General features: G+C 48.6%; 1 protein-coding gene across 2 annotated transcripts in view; it reads left to right on the top strand.

The window, feature by feature from the left end:
• The window catches only part of COL26A1 (collagen type XXVI alpha 1 chain), a 194,705-nt gene that overhangs the window by 71,505 nt on the left and 104,730 nt on the right, over window positions 1-18,470 (top strand). Inside the window, exon 3 of one of the 2 annotated variants that reach the window (XM_031013509.3) lies at window positions 12,093-12,190. In XM_031013509.3, coding sequence (XP_030869369.1) covers window positions 12,093-12,190 — 98 coding nt within the window. Of the gene's footprint in view, window positions 1-12,086; window positions 12,191-18,470 lie in introns of both variants that reach the window. The other variant, XM_055392953.2, reaches the window with a different exon arrangement.

The raw sequence follows: 18,470 nt of genomic DNA, 5'->3' as shown, positions 1-18,470 counted from the left end.
AGCTGTTCAGGCCATGTAGTCGCCCCTGGAGGAAGCCCCTGGCTGGAGGCAGACACACTGGGCCAATCCCCTCCCTGCTGGCTGGGAGACTGGACTGGACTGGGTGACTTTATTGCCAGGGTCGGGGACTCAAAGGCAGACAGACAAAGCATGCTTTCCTCCTCCGTGCCTCAGTTTCCCATCCTGGGAAATAGAAACCCCCCCCCCCACCTTCCTCTGGAGTGGATCACAGCCCCGGCTGGGCTCTGTTCATTGCAGTGGGGACGTTGGGCGTCACGGACATTGGGTGTCACTGACACCACCCTAGTCCCCTCCTAAACCCCTCGGTTGGCTGCTGGCTGGGACGGGCTGGGGCTCTGGGGCCTGATAGACTTAGAAGGACAAGTCCCAGGGACTCGGGGGGTTAAGTTTTCTTCGGCCGGGCTTCCCCTGCCCTTGGCTGTCTCCCAGGCCCCTCGGAGTCCTTTGATGGCATTAGAGCCAACCTTTTCCAGATGTGCTGAGCAGAGGGATTTGCTGGAACTCTCCGGGGCTTCGTCTGCCTCCTTCATTCCCCTCTGCCAGACGGCCCCCTGCCCGCCAGCCTCCCCCCTCTGGTTGGGTCGCCTGCTGTTCAGGACGGATGCCCGCAAGGCAACACAAAGTCCTGGATTGAAGTGCTTTCTTAAAACATGCTCTTTCTTCCCTGCCTCTCCTCCTTAGCGGGACTGTTTGGGTTGAGAAGCTCACCATGGCTGCCCACCCCAAGCAGTGGGGGCCTGTCTGGGCTGCATCCACTGCACCATCCCGCACCGCCCCCAGGTGGACTGTGACCCTGGGCCAGAGGGTGAGGTGAGGTTTGGCAGAAGACCCTGCCCACTGGGCCCACTGTCCATTCCGTCTGGCACTCGGGAACGTCTAGCTTGGATTCTGGGGAGGCTGGAGGCCTCAGAAATGCAGTGGGAAGCCCCTTTCCCCTCCCCGCTGGCGCGCAGCTATTAATCAAGAGATTAATAATCCCTTGCCTCCCGCTCTGAAACCTCCACTCTCGTTTCCTGTTGAGTCTCCAGCCTGACTCGGAACCTCCCAGTCTGTTTCTCCCCTCGTGGGGGTTCCTAGTGAGGAAGTGGAGGCCAGGGGAGGAGTCGGGGGCGGGCAGGCATGGAGGCTGAGAAGGGGTACGTGCCCAGTGAGGGAGGGGCACCTGGCTCCCCCAGGCAAGGTTCTGGGCTGGCAGAGTCGTTCTGAGCAGGCGATCCCTGGATGGTGCAATGTCCCCCCGCACCCGAGGCAGGACTTCGTGACGCTTTGGGCCACATCCACTTTGGAGACCAGAGAGCCAAGACCTCTGCTTACTCACCTCCAGTGATGGGGACCTCATTTCTCCGGGGAGCCCTCCCCACCAGCATTTTATTTTATTTTGTTTGACACAGAGTCTCACTCTGTCCCCCAGGGTGGAGTGCAGTGGCACAATCTCTGCTCACTGCAACCTCCACCTCCTGATTTCAAGCGATTCTCCTGCCTCAGCCCCCTGAGTAGCTGGGATTCCAGGTGTGCACGACCATGCCTGGCTAATTTTTGTATTTTCAGTTGTGACGGTTTCACCATGTTGGCCAGGCTGGTCTCGAATTCCTGACCTCAGGTGATCTGCCCGCCTTGACCTCCCAAAGTGCTGGGATTACAGGCTTGAGCCACTCCCAGACTGAGACTGCATCTAGGCACCCTGTTCGTTGAATGCTTCGTTCTCTCCACCAGTCTTCACTGGGTGCAGACGATGTGCCTCACCCTAAGCTAGGCAGGCGGTGTAGCCAGTGGCTCCGTGGAGGAGACGGATGTCAGACAAATAATTACATACATGGGTGTACAATCATAAGTGCTTAGAAAAGAAGTCTGGGTACTTTGAGGGTGTAGATTGAAGAGGCCCAGCTTGCTGTAGGGTGGAAGGGACCGAGTGTGGGCTAGTCAGGGTGGGCTTCTAAGAGGAGGCAGCACTTTCACTGAGCTCTGGGAGGCTGCATGACTTGGGCAGAGACAGAGCACACGCACACAGGGCCAGTGGAGTCCTGAATGGGGGCGGAGTTCCGAATGGGGGGCGGAGCTCCGAATGGGGGGTGGAAATCCGAATGGGGGCGGAGTTCTGAATGCTGGCGGAATTCTGAATCGGGCGGAGTTCTGAATGGGGGCGGGGAGGAGCTGGTGGCCAAGGAGAGGAGGAGGGATGGCCAAGGTATACAGTAGCCAGATGGCAGAAGTCCACAAGGTTAGGCTTAGGATTTGGGTATTGTCCTAAGATTTTTTTTTCTTTTAAGGGTCAGGGCCTCACTCTGTTGCCCAGGCTGGAGTGCAGTGGTACATTCACAGCTCGCTGCAACCTCAAACTCCTGGACTCAAGTGATCCTCCTGCCTTAGCCTCCCAAATAGCTGAAACTACAGGCACGTGCCACTACAACCCACTAATTTTTTTTTTTTTTTTTTTTTTTAAGAGACGGGGTCTGGCTATGTTTCTCAGGTTGGTCTAAAACTCCTGGACTCAAGCAATCTTCCCACCTCAGCCTCCCAAGTACATGGGGACTACAGGCATGCACCACTATGCCTGGCTAATTTTTAAATTTTTGGTAGAAATGGGGGTCTTGCTATGTTGCTCAGGTTGGTCTTGAACTCCTGGCTTCAGGTGATCCTCCTGCCTTGGCCTCCCGAAGTGTTGGGATTACAGGCATGAGCCACTGTGCCTGGCCTTGTCCTGAGATTGAAGAAAAGCTAGGAGAGGTTCAAGGACATTTCTGCTTTAAAAACGTCACTTGGAGCTGGGCGAGGTGGCTCATGCCTGTAATCCTAACAGTCTGGGAAGCCTAGGTGGGCGGATCACCTGAGGTCGGGAGTTGGAGACCAGGCTAACCAACATGGAGAAACCCCATATCTACTAAAAATACAAAATTAGCCAGGCGTGGTGGTGCATGCCTGTAATCCTAGCTACTCGGGAGACCGAGGCAGGAGAATCACTTAAACCTGGAAGGTGGAGGCTGCAGTGAGCCGAGATTGTGCCATTGCACTCCAGCCTGGGCAACAGAGCGAGACTCCGTCTCAAAAAAAAAAAAAATAAACAACAGTAAAAACAAACAAACAACAAAAAAGCATCACTTGGGAGAACCAGAGAGGGAGGGAGGCAGATGGGGTATATGTGGAAAGATGGGGTATATGCAGTCAAGGGTGGGGTGAAGGTTCAGGGCTGGCTCCTCCACTTTCTGATGGTGTGGACCAAGTCCAGCTCTGCACCTACCTGCCGCACAGTCTCTGGTGGACTCAGTGTTTTCATCCATAAAATGGGACAGTAATACTCCCAGGTGTGAGTGGGCCGAGTACGCAGGCATTCAGTGGCTACAGCCCCCTTAAGTTCCCCTTTCTTTTCTTTTTGTATTTTTTTTAGACAGTCTCAATCTTGCGGTCTAGGCTGGAGTGCAGTGGTGTGATCTCAGCTCACTGTAACTTCCGCCTCTCAGGTTCAAGCAATTCTCCTGCCTCAGCCTCCCGAGTAGCTGGGATCACAGGCATGCGCAACCACGCCTGGCTAATTTTTGTATTTTTAGTAGAGATTTTTAGTGGAGATGGGGTTTCACCATGTTGGTCAGACTGGTCTTGAACTCCAAGACGATCCACCCGTCTGGGCCTCCCAAATTGCTGGGATTACAGGCGTGAGCCACAGCGCCCAGTTCCCTTTCTTTCTTGAGCTGATTTTGCCATCCTTAAAATGGGCATATAGAACATTTTCCAGGGACCAGTGAGGGGCTCGCCCACCTTCAGCTCATTCCTGGAGTCTGGTGGTTTTGGCAGACAGACTGTAGGAGGACCACCCCACCTTGGGGTTTGTTTGGACCCACACCAGGCTGAATGTAATACCCAGGAAAAGCCTCAGCTCTGCATCCTGAAGGGGTGCCAACAGACCCAGGAGAGCCAGATCCCTAGTCAGTCGATTGATAGTGATATGTACCTCCTGGGTGCTGGGCAGATATGGTGGGAGGCCTTAGAAAGGCTTCCTGGAGGAGGTGACCTAGAGAGAGACAGAAAGAGAGAGAGAGCAAGAAAGACCAGCCCCTAAGAGGGCAATAGGGTGAAACCCCGTCTCTACTAAAAATACAAAAATTAGCCAGGAGTGGTGGTGCGCACCTGTAATCCCAGCTACTCGAGAGGCTCAGGCAGGAGAATCACTTGAACCCAGGAGGCAGAGGTTGCAGTGAGCTGAGGTCATGCCACTGCACTCCAGCCTGGGCGACAGGGTGAGACTCTGTCTGAAAAAAAAAAAAAAAAAAAAAAAGAGGTAAGGAAACTGGTATGCTGGAGATTTGTGAAAAGACCAGTGTGGCTGGAAAACAAAGTCACCTGCGAGGCCAGGGAGGACACCAGATCAAAGCAGGCAGAGCCCGTGGGCCATAGAGTGGACTTGGTGACCACTGGAAGTCATGGATGGATGGGGCCGCTCCACCTTGGGGAGAATCCAGGCATCGGAGGCCAGTCTTGTTTTTGCCTCCAAAATCTAAGAGTTGTTAAAGTCTTAGGGGTAGGAGGAACAACACCCTGCTCCAGGGCTGTGTGGCATCTGGCCGGGACCTTGTTATTGGCCCTTAATGTTCCCACCAAGCAGCAAAGTTGACACTACCATGTGGCTGGGGACTCTGCAGGGAGCCTTGAGGAAGATGAGTTCCCTCTTGGAGCCTGGTGTCCTCAACTGAGTGCGGCCTCAAGGCTGACAGAGGTTAAATAAAATATGTACACCCTGTTTTTGAGGGAGGGCAGTCCCTAAACTGGATCTGCATTTTAGAAAGTTTGCCTAGGCCGGGGGCAGTGGCTCACGCCTGTAATCCCAGCACTTTGGGAGGTCAAAGCGGGCAGATCACCTGAGGTCAGGAGTTCAAGACCAGCCTGGCCAACATGGTGAAACCCCATTTCTACTGAAAATACAAAAATTAGCCAGGTGTGGTGGTGTGCGCCTGTAATCCCAGCTACTCAGGAAGCTGAAGCAGGAGAATCGCTTGAACCCGGGAGGTGAAGGCTGCAGGGAGCTGAGATCGCGTCACTACACTCCAGCCGGGGCAACAGAGCGAGACTCTGTCTCAAAACAAAAACAAAAACAACAAAAAAAGAAAGTTTGCCCAACTGGACCCTAGCGGCAGGGGCTGGCAATTCTTCATGGGGCAGGAGGCCAGCCTCCCTCGGGTTTTTTTCCAAGACTGGGGAAATGGGCCACAAATGTGGAACCTGTCTTGGGCATTCAGGTGAGACTTAGGGGGGCTATCAAGCTGAGTCTTGGCCGGTTGGGATGGTGACACAGTGCCACCTACTGGTGTGCCCCGTGCCTGGACTTGGCTGCCATCAGGTTCCAGAGTGGCATGGGCCAAGCCCATGGAATTCAGAATGAGGGGCCAAGAAAGACTGTGGCCAGGAGCGGTGGCTCATGCCTGTAATCCCAGCACTTTGGGAGGCCAAGACGGGCAGATCACCTGAGGTCAGGAGTTCGAGGCCAGCCTGACCAACATGGTGAAACCCTGTCTCTACAAAAAATACCAAAATTAGCTAAAATTAGGTTAAAAATACAAAATTACTCCTGTAATTGCAGCTACTTGGGAGGCTGAGGCAGAGAATTGCTTGAACCCGGAACACAGAGGTTGCAGTGAGCCACGATTGCGCCACTGCACTCCAGCCTGGCGACAGAGAGAGACTCCGTCTCAAAAAAAAAAAAAAGAAAAAAGAAAGAAAAAGAAAAAAGAAAAGAGCATCTCCAGAGGGATGAGCTCAGTTTCTGAATCAGGGACCCGAGATCAGTCCCTGTGTGTAGATGAGAGGGAAAACCTTCGCCTGTACTGAACGAACACAAATTAGTATTACTGGGCTCTGGAACCAATTCTGCCTGGGTTCAGATCCCAGTTCCACCACCTTGACAAAGTTGCTTAACCTCTTTGTGCCTCAGTTTCCTTGTCTGTAAACTGGGAATAATGACCTCTGTTGTTCTCAGTCAGCTTATGTAAACCACTCAGTACACTGTGAGTCTGCAATTGAAGCTACTATTATATTTATATATTTTTTAAGACAGAGTCTCCCTCTGTCACCCAGACTGGAGTGCAGTGGTGCAATCTCAGCTCACTTCTATCTGTGCCTCCCAGGTTTAAGCGATTCTTGTGCCTCAGCCTCCTGAGTAGCTGGAATTACAGGCGCCCACCACCATGCCCGGCTATTTTTTTTGTGTGTGTTTTTAGTAGAGATGGGGTTTCACCATGTTGGCCAGGCTGGTCTCGAACTCCTGGCCTCAAATGATCCACCTCCCTCAGCCTCCCAAAGTGTTGGGATTACAGGCGTGAGCCACCGCGCCCGGCCTATCATACCTACTTTTATTGTTCTCATGACCATCTTCATCATTCCAAGTGTGGATTGAAGTGAGAGTGTCTGGTGCATCTGGAGGGCTCCCGCCTGGTGGGTGAGGGCCAGAGGTGTCTGTGCCAGGTGGAGGAGGGCCAGCACATTTGGCTCAGCAGCCCGGACTCTCTCCTGATGACAGTGGGGACGGCCGAAGGGTGTGGGTTGGGAGGAATGAGGTCAGGTCTGTATTTTGCAAACCCAGCATCCATGCACCCCTCCTGCACTCACAGCCTTGCACCAGGCATCCTTGTCTCCCTGGTATCCTCATCATACAGACCAGGAAACAGGCTCAGAGAGGTTTAGGTACCTGTGCAATGTTGTATAGTGAATTAGGGACAGAGCCCAAATGCCAGGCTTGCACTCCTGAGCCCAGGGCTCCATTGATCCCATCGTGCAGAGGTTAAGGGAGGGACCTGATTTTTTGGCATCAGCTGTGCTCAGCAGGGTGCAAACAACAGCAGCTTGGCCCTTGCGCCTGCCCCGGGCCCTGGGTGGACTCTGTAGTTTTTCTGGTCTCTCGTAGTCGGAAGACCATTTCAGGAATTAATTTTAAAACTGCCATTTTTAATCTAAACAAAAGCTTCTCCTCTGTCCAAGCTGGGCCTGCTTTTGGCTGGCAGATCTGCGGCAGCAAGAGGGTTGTGAGCCCTTTCTGTTTTTCTAGGTCTTTCTTTTTTTTTTTTTTTGAGACAGAGTCTCGCTCTGTCACCCAGACTGGAGTGCAGTGGCACGATCTCGGCTCACTGCAACCTCCGCCTCCCGGGTTCAAGGAATTCCCCTGCTGCAGCAGACTCTGTCTAAAAACAAAACAAAAGATATGGCATAGAAACATATTTGGGGTTGAAATATTTTGATTTCCTTCCTTATCTGCCATGCTATGTTATGCTAGAGCCTGGCTGGAAAGCCAGCCACATCATATAGGGTTAAAATAGAACCTGTGTGATGAGGCTTTGTGGTTTGAAAGGCGTGACTCCCCAGGCTCCTTAGATAGGAATCTGGGCAAGAGAAGAAAACGGTCAGAGTTTAGTCCTCAGGTATGTGAGCGTGTTTAGTGTGTTAGTGTGAGGCTGAGTGTGTGTTTATCCAAGCGTGTGAGAAGGTGCATGTGTGTGTACATAATTGTGTAAAAGTATGTGACTGTGAGTGTGCATGAGTGAGTCTGAGGGTGCTGAGCGCGTGTTTGTGTGAGAGTGCGTGTGTGGAAGTGTGCACGAGTGTGTTTGTGCGAGTGTGCAAGCACGAGTGTGCACATGAGTGTGAGAGAGCAAATGAGTGTGTGAATGTGTGAGGGTGTGCGTATGTGTTAGTTTGTGAGAGCTTGCAAGTAAGTTTGTGCAAGCGTGTGAAGGTGTGAGAGTGTGTGAGGGCACGTGTGTGCTCACGTGGGTATGTGAATGTGTGTGCATGTATGTGAGTGTGCGTTTATTGTGAAAATAGTGTATTTGTACTCATCATCGCATCCAGAGTCACTTGCTGTAAGGAGGGGTGACCTTGGAACTAAGGCTCTGCCACCCCTTTCCAACCCCCCACCCTGCACTGGGTTGCTCAGCTGCTCCCAAAAGCTGGGGGCTTTGCTCTCCAGCTCACAGCTGTGGGCACCTCTCCTGGTCATCTCCTACCTCCTGTCCCAGCTGCACACAACCACGCTACCCCCAGATCTCCAGGGGGAAACTGGTTTGCTGGAATGTTTATGAAACACGAGTGTAGGTTTTTGCTTTTTTAAAAAAGAAATGAGCATAACAGGATTTTTCAGATTCAGAGCTGTACTTCTGAAATCCAATTCTCCACTAGTGTGTTTCCCTGTCAACAGTGCGTCTCCAAACGTCACGCCTGCTGCTACCAATTAATTCATGATTGTTTCATTCACCGATTAAGTTGCTCGATGTCAGCAGATTTAAATTTTGTGAAGTTATGTAGTTTTGTCTTCAGGGGGACATTGTGCAAACTTGATCAAGCAGCAGTTATGACAATGCACGTAAAGTGAATAATAAAAGCTGAATGTGTCTCCCTTATGAAATTTGGTCATGCATTTTATATTCGCGATTCTTGGAGTGTGACAAAAAAGCATCCAACTTATGTGTAAGAAAAATTTCAAAACTGTGGGAGTGTGAAACTTTACGATGGGATTCACAACATTTTGCAAGAATTTTTTTTTTTTAATACCTACAAGAGTCCCACTACTGTATTCCAAGTTTTTTCTTTTCCTTTTTCTTTTCTTTTCTTTTTTTTTTTAGAGACAGGGTCTTGCTCTGTTGCCCAGGCTAAGTGCACTGGTTCGATCATGGCTCACTGTAGCCTCAAAACTCCTGGGCTCCAGTGACCCTCCCACCTCAGCCTCCCAAGTAGCTGGGACTACAGGTGTGCACAACTATGCCGGGCTAATTTTTTTATTTTTATTTTTTGTAGAGACAGCATCTTCGTATATTGCCCAGGCTGGTCTCGAACTTCTGACTTCAAGCAATCCTCCTGCCTCGGCCTCCCAAAGTGCTAGGACTACAGGTGTAACCCCTACTCCTGGCCGTGTATGCCAAGTTTTCTTCATTGAAGTGTCTCACTCTTCTCAGGATGATGACACAGTTTTATAAATCTATGACCACAATATAGCACAAAGTGGGTGTTCAATAAACCCACTTTGGGTTTATTGTTGGTGAATCAACCAAAAGAAATTATAACTGGGAAAAAGGTCAGAGTAGATGATAGTTGAAAATTTTGCAGGTCCTGCTAATTTCTTTCTTCCTTCCTTTCCTTCCTTCTTTCCTTTCTTCTTTTTTTTTTTTTGAGACAGAGTTTCACTCTTGTTGCCCAGTCTGGAGTGCAGTGGCATGATCTCCACTCACCGCAACTCCACCTCCTGGGTTCAAATGATTCTCCTGCGTCAACCTCCCGAGTAGCTGGGATTGCAGGCATGCGCCACCACACCCAGCTAATTTTTGTATTTTTAGTAGAGATGGGGTTTCCCCATGTTGGGCAGGCTGGTCTTGAACTCCCGACCTCAGGTGATCCGCCCACCTCGGCCTCCCAAAGTGCTGGAATTACACGCGTGAGCCACCGTGCCTGGCCCCTTTTCTTTCTTTATCATCTTGGTCAGTGTTCAGTGTTCAGGACACTTTCCCCTCACAGGTGGCCACACTTGGAGAGTTGTACAATGGCAGAGCTAGAGGGGACTTTATTTTTTATTTTATTTTATTTTGTTTATTTTTTTTGAGATGGAGTCTCACTCTTTCACACAGGCTGGAGTGCAGTGGCATGATCTCGGCTCACTGCAACCTCCACCTCCCAGGTTCAAGCTATTCTGCCTCAGCCTCCTGAGTAGCTGGGACTACAGGCGCCCGCCATCATGCCTGGCTAATTTTTGTATTTTTAGTAGAGACAGGGTTTCACCATGTTGGCCAGGCTGGTCTCGAACTCCTGACCTCAGATGATTCACCCACCTTGGCCTCCCAAAGTGCTGGGATTATAGGCGTGAGCCACCATGCCTGGCCAGGGACTTTATGTTTACTATTATTTTTTGTTTGTATAAATTTATGGGTTACAAGTGCAACCGATATATTGCACAGTGGTGAAGTCAGGGCTCTTAGGAAATCCATCACCCACATAATGTACTGTATTAGACCGTTCTTGCGTTGCTATAAAGAAATACCGGAGACTGGGTAATTTATAAAGAAAAGTTTAATTTGGCTCACAGTTCTGCAGGTTTACAAGCATGGTGCCGGCATCTCCTTGGCTTCTGGGGAGGTCTCTGGGAACTTTCATTCACGGCTGAAGGCAAATTGGGATTAAGAGAGTGAGGGGGCTCCAGGCGCGGTGGCCCATGTCTGTAATCCCAGCGCTTTGGGAGGCCGAGGTGGGCGGATCACGAGGTCAGGAGATCAAGAGCATCCTGGCCAACAAGGTGAAACCCTGTCCCTACTAAAAGTACAAAAATTAGCTGGGAGTGGTGGCATGTGCCTGTAATCCCAGCTACTTGGGAGGCTGAGGCAGGAGAATCGCTTGAATCTGGGAGGCAGAGGTTGCAGTGAGCCGAGATCGCGCCACTGAATTCCAGCCTGATGACAGAGCAAGACTCCATCTCAAAAAAAAAAAAAAAAAAAGACAGTGATGGGGGAGGCGCCACACCATTTTAAATAACCAGATGTCACGTGAACTGAGAGCCAGAACCCACTTATCACCAAGGGGATGGTGCTAGACCATTCATGAGAGGTCTGTCCCCTGATCTAATCACCTCCTACCAGGCTTCACCTAATGCTGGGAATTACATTTCAACCTGAGATTTGGAGTTTGGACAAATATCCAAACCCTATCACATACATTGCATTCATTACCTACCCACTCCCCTTCCGTGTCTCCATTGTGTACACATTGTTTACCTCCCTCTTAGAGAACATATGGTATTTGTCTTTCTGTGCCTGGGTGGTTCATGTAAGATAACAGCCTCCAGTTCCATCCACGTTTAGATCACAGCTGATACAGAGAGGGATGGCGACTTGTGCAGGGTCACACAGCTGTCACTGCCCAAGGGGTTCACCTTGCCTGCTGCTTAGACACAGCTGATTTATCAAGACAGGGGAATTGCAATAGAGAAAGATGGCCGGGTGCCATGGCTTGCTCCTGTAATCGCAGCACTTTGGAAGGCTGAGGTGGGTGGATCACTTGAGGCCAGGAGTTCGAGAGCAGCCTCACAAACATGGTGAAACCCTGTCTCTACCAAAAATACAAAAATTAGCTGGGCCTGGTGGCACACACCTATAATCTCAGCTACTCGGGAGGCTGAGGCAGGAGAATCGCTTGAACCTGGGAGGCAGAGGTTGCAGTGAGCCAAGAGCGCGCCACTGCACTACAGCCTGGGCAACAGAGTGAGACTCTGTCTTAACTAAAAAAAAAAAAAAAGAGAGAGAGAAAGAGTAATTTACACAGAGCCGGCTGTATGGGAGACTGGAGGTTTTTATCACTCAAATCAGTCTCCTGAGCATTCAGGATGGAGTTTTTAAAGACAATTTGGTGGGTAGAGGCTCGGAAGTTGGGGAGTGGTGACTGGTCAGGTTGGAGATGGAATCGTAGGGGGTCGAAGTGAGGTTTTCTTGCTGTCTTCTGTTTCTGGATGGGATCATAGCACTGCTCAAGCCAGATTACAGGTCTGGGTGGTATCAGCTGATCCATCGAGGACAGGGTCTGCAAAATATCTCAAGCACTGATCTTAGGTTTTATAATGGCGATGTTATCTCCAGGAGCAATTTGGGGAGGTTCAGACTCTTGCAGCGATAGGCTGCATGACCCCGTAAACCATAATTTCTAATCCTGTAGCTAATTTATTAGTCCTACAAAGGCAGACTGGTACCCAGGTAAGAAGGGAGTCTTTTTGGGAAAGAGATATTATCAATTTTGTTTCAGAGTCAAACCATAAACTAAATTTCTTCCCAAGATTAGTTCGGCCTACTCCCAGGAATGAAGGAGGACAGCCTAAAGTTAGAAGCAAGATGGAGTCAGTTAGGTCTGATCTCTTTCATTGTCATAACTTCCTCCGTTATGATTTTTGCAAAGGCATTTGCACAGCCAGTGAACACAGACCCCGGCAGTGGTTTCCACGCCATGGGGGCCTCCTGGAGCCCTGGCTGGGCAAAACAGCCTGGCCCATCTTTGCAGGAGTGGGGTCTGGAGGTGGGTAGGTGGGAGCTCACGTCCCCCTGACGCTGTCTGTGTGTTAGTTACAGGACTCTGATCAGACCCACCTACAGAGTGTCCTACCGCACGGTGACGGCGCTGGAGTGGAGATGCTGCCCTGGCTTCACCGGGAGCAACTGTGATGAGGGTAAGTTGGCAGGCACTTGGGCTGCAGGGGGCCAGGCGTGGGCCAGGCTGGCGTTTCTCCCTCCTCTGGCCTCCTCCTGCAAGCAGCTTTCCTTTCCTCCGTAGCTTGAAATCCTTTCCTTTTCCCAATCACCTCTGAAGAGAATGTTCTGTATCGGCGTGGCCAAACCAGGATGAAGCTGCCCGCCCTGCCCGTGGGCACCGAGGCAGGTCCCAGTTTGCACTGGTTGGGTAGTGGAATACAGAAGCCAAAAACAGCACTGGTGCCAGGGGAAGGGATTTGATTTCTAGCCGGTTTCTTCCACTTTTGGCTCCGATGCACCCAGAACCCCTGGGGCAGGCAGAGTTGGATATCTGGGCTCTGAGCAAATGCGGATGAGGTCCCACCAGCCTTGAGGCCACGTATTTTGTAGACTGAGACAGAGAGGCTGACCGGTAGCTGCAGATAGACGTTCACCCAGCTGCTTTCTGCCTTTCTGCCCTGTTGGTGTTTAGCCCGGGGGCCTGGGCTCAGCCTGGCTCTGGAGCCTGAGAGGGTCACATAACAGCACTTAGGGGGGCCAGCAGTGGCAGAGAGAGCAAATCCCCCTTCACTGCTGGCCAGGGAAATTGAGTCCTGCCTAATGAACAAGTTTGCAGCCCACCTTGTTCCCCAGCATGGCTGGATGGGTCTGGAGGCTGAGGCTCAGCGGTCAGATTTTTCTTCTTTTTCTTTTTTTTTTTTTTGAGACAAGGTCTCACTCTGTTGCCCAGGCTAGAGTGGAGTGACATGATCATGGCTCACTGCAGCCTCGAACTCCTGGGCTCAATTGATCCTCCCACTTCACCCTCCCGTGCAGTTGGGACTGTAGGTGTGCACCACCATACCTAGCTATTTTTTTGTATGATTTTTAGAGACAGGTCTTGCATTGTTGCTCGGGCTGTCTCGAACTCCTTGGATCAAGCGATCCTCCCACCTTAGCCTCCCAAAGTGCTGGGATTACAGGTGTGACCACCTCTCCCGGCTGGAGGGGTCAGTTTTGTATTTGGAAACAGTAGCTGTCTCCCACCTTCGCTTTCTGACAAAATTCTTCTCTTCTCTGTCATCTTGTTACATACTGATTTGATAGCAGGATCTATATGCTTTGACTGTAAACTGTCTAAAGAGCTCTTTGGGTTACAAAGAATAACACAATTGACAGAAATAGAAAGACTCTGACAATTGCTTCAGGGGGCCTCTGGACCACAGCAGAGCTGAAGGAAAAAGGCTGGGATGCCAGGGAGTCCGACAGGTGCCTCTGGTCCTGGTTGACGAGGTCCCTGATGCTGGCAGGGGAGGCTGGGCTATCCTTGTTGGAGGTTCCAGGGCTGACTTGGACCCTTCTTTGGAGAGGAGCAGGAAGGACCTCCAAGGTGAAGGGGTGAGGGGATGCCAGGTTTCTGAGCAGTGGGCTGGCCCTGGCATAATGCTATGGTGTTGAACGACCACAGCTCACAGGTCCCTCATGGAGGCCTGAGCCCTTCAATGCCAGGACTTGGACCTGCCATTCTGGTCAGCGCCACGGCTGTGGACACAGCCATCTGGTCCCCCCAACAGGATGGAGCAGGCCTGCCATCTAGATCCTGCCAGGGGCCGAGGAGGTGAGAGTTGCTAGGGAAGTGATTAGTTTACCCTTAAGTAAGTACCTGAGCCTGTTTCAGTGATCAATAAAATCAGCAATGTTAGCCGGGAATGGTGGCTTATGACTGTAATCCCAGCATTTCAGGAGGCTGAAGCCGGAGGATCGCTTGAGCCCAGGAGTTTGAGACCAGCCTGGGCAACATGGTGAAACCCTGTCTCTACTAAAATATACAAAAATTAGCCAGGTGAGTGGCATGTGCCTGTAGTCCCAGGTACTCAGGAGGCTGAGGTAGGAGGATCACTGATGTATGTGTGTATACACACACACATGTATTTGTAGATTGGGGGTCCCCAAGACCACCCTTAGGTTTGACACCTTGCTAGAAGAACTCAGAGAATGTATTAAAAACTATTATGCTCATGGTCATGGTTTATTACAGCAAAAAGATACAGATTAGGATGGGCGCGGTGGCTCATGCCTGTAATCCCAGCACTTTCGGAGGCTGAGGAGGGAGGATCACTTGAGGTCAGGATTTCGAGACCAGCCTGACCAACATGATCAAACCCCAACTCTACTAAAAACCCAAAAATTAGCCGGGCATAGTGGTGGGTGCCTGTAATCCCAGCTACTTGGGAGGCTGAGGCAGGAGAATCGCTTGAACCCAGGAGGCACAGATTGCAATGAGCCTAGATTGTGTCTCTGTACTCCAGCCTGGATGACAGAGCGAGACTCAGTCTCAAAAAAAAAAAAAAAAAAGATACAGATTAAAATGAGCTAGGGAAGAGACGCATGGGGCAGGCCGGGCACAGGAGAGTTTCATGTATGGAACCTCTAGTTGTCGCCTCCCAGTGGAGTTGTGGACAGCCATACTTTCCCAGCAATGACATGTGTCAGTATATACAAAATATTGCCACCCGGGGAAGCTCATCTGAGCCAGAGATTTTACTGTGGCTTAGTTACATGGACCATGGCCAGCCTGCATGGCTGACTCAGATTCTAGCCTCTCTGGAAGTTGAGCTGGTACCAGGTGGTGCAAGGATGTCCTCATCAACGACGTTGTTAGCACAAACTATCCAATGTGGCCTGCGTTAGCATAGACTATGTGGCATGGTCGCAGGTCCCCAGGTAGGCAGATACTGTGACCAAGCTGGACATTCCAAGGGCTTCCAAATACCTCCCACGAGCCAAGTGCAAAGGCCAGACCTCCTTTAGGGTAAGATTAATTCTTTGTGTGTGTATATATATAATATGTGTATTACATATTATTATTGAAATATATAATATATAGTCATTGTGATATATTAATAATATATATTCTATATTCAATAATATAGAATTATTGAATTATTTATATTCCATATTCTATATGAATATGAATTCCATATTCTATATGAATATGAATTCCATATTCTATATGAATATGAATTCCATATTCTATATGAATATGGAATGTAGAATGATATACAATTCTATATGGATATTGAATGCATTATTAATAATTTATATATTCCAGTAATATATATTATCAAATAATTATAGATATTAATTATTGATAATAAATATTATCAAATAAATATTCATATATTGAATAATATATAATATTGAATAATATTATTGAATAATTGTTGATATATATTATTGAATAATTATTAATAATAATTAATATATATTCCAGTAACATATAATATATATTATTGAAATATATGATACGTATTATATATTGTTGAAATATATAACATATAATTGAAATATATAATATAGTCATTGAGATATATATGTAATATATATCTCAATAATTAATATAATTTCAATAATATATATAAAATATGTTACTGTAGACAATTTATACATTGTATATAATATATACAATATGAAAGATATATTTATATATGATGTAAATTATGTATTATAATGTGAATTATGTATTATAATTTATATTATATTTCTATTTAAACAATGTATGTATTATATAAATTATATATAATGTTATATTTAAATTATAATTTATATTATATATAAATTATATACAATTTAAGTATCCCTAGTCCAAAATCCAAAATGTTCTAAAATCTGAAACTTTCTGAGCCCTGACATGATGCTCAAAGGAAATGCCAAGTAGAACATTTTGGATTTCTGATTTTCTGATTTGGGATGCTGAACTGGTAACATAATTATATATTATACGTAAAGTATATAATTTATGTATGTATATAAATACGAACCTGAAATTAAGACCACTAAGGTTGAGCCTATGGTGTAGTAAAGACAAAAGCTTTGTGGTTATTGTCTCTACTGAAAAGAAATCATTTGCTTCTTTTTTTTTTTTTTTTTTTTTTGACGGAGTCTCGCTCTGTTGCCCAGGCTGGAGTGCAGTGGCACAGTCTCCACTCACTGCAACGTCAGCCTCCTGGGTTCAAGCGATTGTCCCACCTCAGCCTTCTGAGTAGCAGGGATTACGGGCATCCACCACCACACCCAGCTATGTTTTTTGTATTTTTAGTAGAGATGGGGTTTCACCATTTTGGCCAGGCTGGTCTCGAACTCCCGGCCTCAGGTGATCTGCACCCATCGGCGTCCCAAAGTGCTGGAATTACAGGCGTGAGCCACCGCACACAGCCAAAATCATTTGCTTTTTACCAGTTTTGTATGAGTTAACATCCAACTTGGCAGAATCTGAGCTGCAATGCATAGTGAGCAGTAACTCAAAGTGACATTCTCCCGGGGTGTCATACGGCACGTGGGCAGGCTCATGAGATAGTGCTGTAGCCTGACTCTAGAAGGTTAGTCCCTCAGCTTTTTGCCCTGTTTCCACATTTTGCAGAGCTCTTCTTGCAGACTGAGTGGATGAAACACAGTAGCCCATGGCAGCAGGTGGCAGGACCGTGGGAGGACAGTCCCTGCTGACTGGGAGGTCCTCACCACCAAGTAGGTTCATGTGGGGCTGTGGACCCACCTTTCTCAATAGAGGAGGCAGAAGTGAAGGGGGGTGACTGTGAGCTGGTGAATTGTTCCAAAGGTGTCCACCCTCAAGGACTTGGCACTTCCCTTCAAGAAGAAATTTCTTATCCGGTAAACCACATTGATATTGATCAATATACAGTCATGCGTGGCTTAATGATGGGGCTATGTTCTGAGAAATGCATCATTGGAAGATTTGTCATTATGGGAACACCAAAGGATGTACTTACAGAAACCTAGATGATCTAGCCTATTACACACCTAGGCTAGATGGTCTAGCCTATTGCTCTGGGCTACAAACCTGTATAGCATGTGACTATGCTGAATTCTGGAGGCATTAGGAATATAATGGTAAGTATTTGTGTATATCAACATATCTACACATAGAAAAGGTACAGTACAAATATATTATTATTATTATTTATTAATTTTTTTTTGAGATGGAGTCTGTCTGTCAGCCAGGCTGAAGTGCAGTGGTGTGATCTCTGCTCACTGCAACCTCCGCCTCCTGGGTTCAAGGGATTCTCCTGTCTTAGCCTCCCAAGTACCTGGGGTTACAGGCATCTGCCACCATGCCTGGCTAATTATTGTATTTTTAGTAGAGACGGAGTCTCACCATGTTGGCCAAGCTGACCTCAAGTGATCTGCCCGCCTCCGCCTCCCAAAGTGTTGGGATTACAGGTGTGAGCCACTGTGCCTGGTCTAAAATACAGAATTATAATTTTAATGGGGGTGGGGGAGCAGACGTGGTGGCTCACATTTGTAATCCCAGCACTTTGGGAGCCCAAGGCAGTGGATCACTTGAGGTCAGGAGTTTGAGACCAGCTTGGCCAACATGGAAAAACCCCGTCTCTACTAAAAATAGAAAAACTAGCCGGGCGTGGTGGCACGTGCCCATAGCCCCAGCTACTCAGGAGGCTGAGGCAGGAGAATCACTTGAACCCGGGAGGAAGAGGTTGCAGTGAGCTGAGATAGTGCCACTGCACTCCAGCCTGGTTGACAGAGCGAGACCCTGTCTCAAAAAGGAGAAGAAATTTTATGAGACCACTCGTATATGCAGTCTGTCATTGACTGAAATGTCGTTATGTGGCATGTGACTGTACTCACCAAAAACACCTGGAGTTCTTGGACTGATTATGATGAGTTCCAGCACCTCTCAAGATGCTCTCAGCCTCAGACCTTTGCCAGCCCCTCCCTGGTGGAGAAGCCTTCTGGGCTTCAAGCACCTTGCTCAGGATGCGTGTCCCCTTCTGAAAGTTTTAGAGTTAAGTGACTCTTCTAGCTGTGTGCCTGAGGGTCCTGGACATCTCAGGAGTGGGGAGTTGGCAGCTGAAGAATTCCTGGGAGTCTGAGCCTGGGCTGAGTTTGGGATCGGCTCCTGAAAACCCTTGTAAAGATTTTACATTCCCGAATATAAACCAATAAAGACAGCAGGCTAAATCAAGGCCATGCCCATGTCTTGGGCACATTCCGAAGATGGTTGTGGTGAGTCCCACACCATTAATTCCCTTTTGCTTCTCATTCCTGCCTCTCTGGAAACAAGCAGGTCCATGAGATGCAGTTCAGTGGGTTTTGCTGTGGTTCAGTGGGGTTTCCCTCCCTAGACACCCCAGGAGTGCAGGTCTAAGGTTTGGAAATACTTTCCTTTCTACATATGTCTATACATGGTCCATCTTAACGAATTGCACATTTCGTGTTTGTGAATTCACCTCCTTGATAAAA

The sequence above is a fragment of the Gorilla gorilla genome, chromosome 6, assembly GCF_029281585.2.
Source record: "Gorilla gorilla gorilla isolate KB3781 chromosome 6, NHGRI_mGorGor1-v2.1_pri, whole genome shotgun sequence".
NCBI classification, from domain to species: Eukaryota; Metazoa; Chordata; class Mammalia; order Primates; family Hominidae; genus Gorilla; species Gorilla gorilla.
The sequence above is the reverse complement of the archived record's forward strand: the minus strand, read 5'-3'. Positions and strand labels throughout refer to the sequence as shown.